Below are 2043 nucleotides of genomic sequence, written 5' to 3'. Positions count from 1 at the left end.
TTCAGAACCACATCCCCTCCCCGCGGGGCCCTAGTTCTCACCCCAGTAGAGGACGATGTCCTGGCCTCCGAGGCTGCTGTGTCTCACTCGGCAGGTCAGGCCAGCTGCCTCCCCAGCAGTCACGTCCAGGGTCACTCGGAGATACCAGGTCTCATCAGCATTGGGCAGGACGTCCCCTTGCTGAGCGCCCGGCTGCTCCTGCTGCCCCCGCATCCACCTCACCCACACAGGCTCTGGGTAGAATCCTGAGACGTGGCACACCAGCAGCAGACGGCCAGGGCCAGGCGGGGGGCCACTGGACAGCCAGGCCTCGGGCTTCACTGTATCCAACAAGGGAGTGGGGCCTCTGCATTAGAAGCTCCGGCCCCGTGGCTGACTCAGGCACCCCACAGTCCCCCCGCAGGAAACAAAGGCTCCATTCACTTCATCCATTTGTGCTAGTGTGTGCCTGACCCAGTCTCCTGTAAACGCCCCTGGCTACACTCCTGGAGCTACTCTCCTAGAGCGCCCTGTGCTCAGCTGTAACATATCCAAGTTTCACACACTGCTTTACTGCTTGTCTTCCCATCCTCCCCCTCAAGCAAAGATCCTGTTTGACCCCAGAGCTTATTTAACTGAACTCACAAACCCAAAGGTGGCTCAGTGAATACTATGGAGTGAATAATGCCCTCAGGCCTTGGCCATCCCCTCCTGAGCCTTTCTCTTCCAAGGCGCAAAGGAATGGAATCCCTAGAATGGAAAACCCAGATGGAGCCCCCCACAGAGGAGGGAAGTAGGGGGAAGGGAGACATGCAAGCTGACCTTGCTTCTCCAGATCCTGCTGTCCTGCTTCAAGGAGGCCCGTGACTAATTGGGGGCAAATGTCACTGAGGAGCCACTCTAATGTGTCCCTGATGTATTGGTCCTTGTTGAGCTCGTTGCTGACCACCTCGGCCCCATGTGGGGCATCGGGGGCTGGCACCCAAGAAGTTCCCTGGAAACTCAATAAATTGCTTCCTTGAAATGCTGAGTGGAAGAAGCTTTTTGGGGGGCTTCCAGGGTGCACCTCACACCCAGCGGACACCTGGACCACAAAGGGATCTGAGGAGAGGAAGGGACGGAGATCAAACGGCTTACCGGGTGGGAACAACCGAAGAAGACATGGATGTGAGGGCTATACCACCCAAAGCTCCGGGAAATGAGAGGGGGTGACCCAGGGCAGGAGGAACCAGGGATATTTTGGGGTGTCAGGGGCTGGGACCTTCCTGGCAGGGGGGCAAATGAGAACATCCCATCCCGTGAGGCCAGAGTCTCCCAGCTGGGCCTCTGCCTCCGCTGTCTCCCCAGGGACAGCTGCCCGGGGACCCATCCCTCAGCTCACAGTCCACGTGCAGCATTTTGGCGAATCCCCGGATTTCCCTGTTGAAGCTGCTCCGGTACACCCAGAACACTTGCTGCAGCTGCTCCCACTGGTGGTCGCTTAACTTGCCCTGGGACCAGGGTCTCAGGAAGTGTATGTCTGAGCCATCGCTCCAAGAGTGGGTCTGCAGCGCCCCCAGCCAGGCGGAGCCGTCGGTGCGCGTCCAGCTGCTGTTGGCAAAGGGCGAGATCTGGAGGAAGTGGAGTCGGGTGCTGCTTGGAGGCGCGGGCAGAAAGTGGTGATCAGAGGGGCCGGGAGGGCGCAGAGCTTAAGGAGAAGGAAGAAAGAAAACAAACAAAACTGATGGCCTTGGGCAGGAGGGGTGGTGTCGTCCAGCTCCCCGGCACCCCGCACTCCTGGAGCCAGGAGCTGAGGCCCGGAGCCCCAAGTTCTCGGCACAGCGCTTTGAAGTGGTGACAAGCCATTTCCAGGCCCCACAGGCCAGTTCAGGACTCCCACCCTGACTGGGGTCTCCCCGCCCTGTCCTGCCCCGCAGCTCCACCACCCAGCAGCCCTGCTGCCCCGTGCTGTTCCCTGGGCGAGCAGCGCTTTGAAGTGGTGACAGGCCTCCAGCTCCCCGGCACCCCGCACCCCTGGAGCCAGGAGCTGAGGCCCGGAGCCCCAAGTTCTCGGCCCAGATCGCC

The 2043-nt window shown here is 60.5% G+C and overlaps 1 protein-coding gene across 1 annotated transcript; it reads right to left on the bottom strand.

Annotated features, from left to right (window-relative positions):
* Positions 1-6: 6 nt before the first annotated feature.
* Positions 7-1692, bottom strand: CD1D (CD1d molecule). The gene is made up of 3 exons (XM_015560810.1): positions 1361-1692; positions 802-1080; positions 7-320 (listed from the first exon to the last, which is right to left on the bottom strand). Exons 1-3 carry the CDS (start codon positions 1374-1376, stop codon positions 31-33), a joined length of 585 nt encoding a protein of 194 aa, XP_015416296.1. The 5' UTR covers positions 1377-1692; the 3' UTR covers positions 7-30.
* Between the last annotated feature and the right edge of the window lie 351 nt (positions 1693-2043).

This window comes from Myotis davidii, unplaced genomic scaffold (assembly GCF_000327345.1).
Source record: "Myotis davidii unplaced genomic scaffold, ASM32734v1 scaffold3556, whole genome shotgun sequence".
Taxonomy (NCBI): Eukaryota; Metazoa; Chordata; class Mammalia; order Chiroptera; family Vespertilionidae; genus Myotis; species Myotis davidii.
Note: the sequence above shows the minus strand (reverse complement) of the source record. Positions and strands in the feature narration are given on the sequence as shown.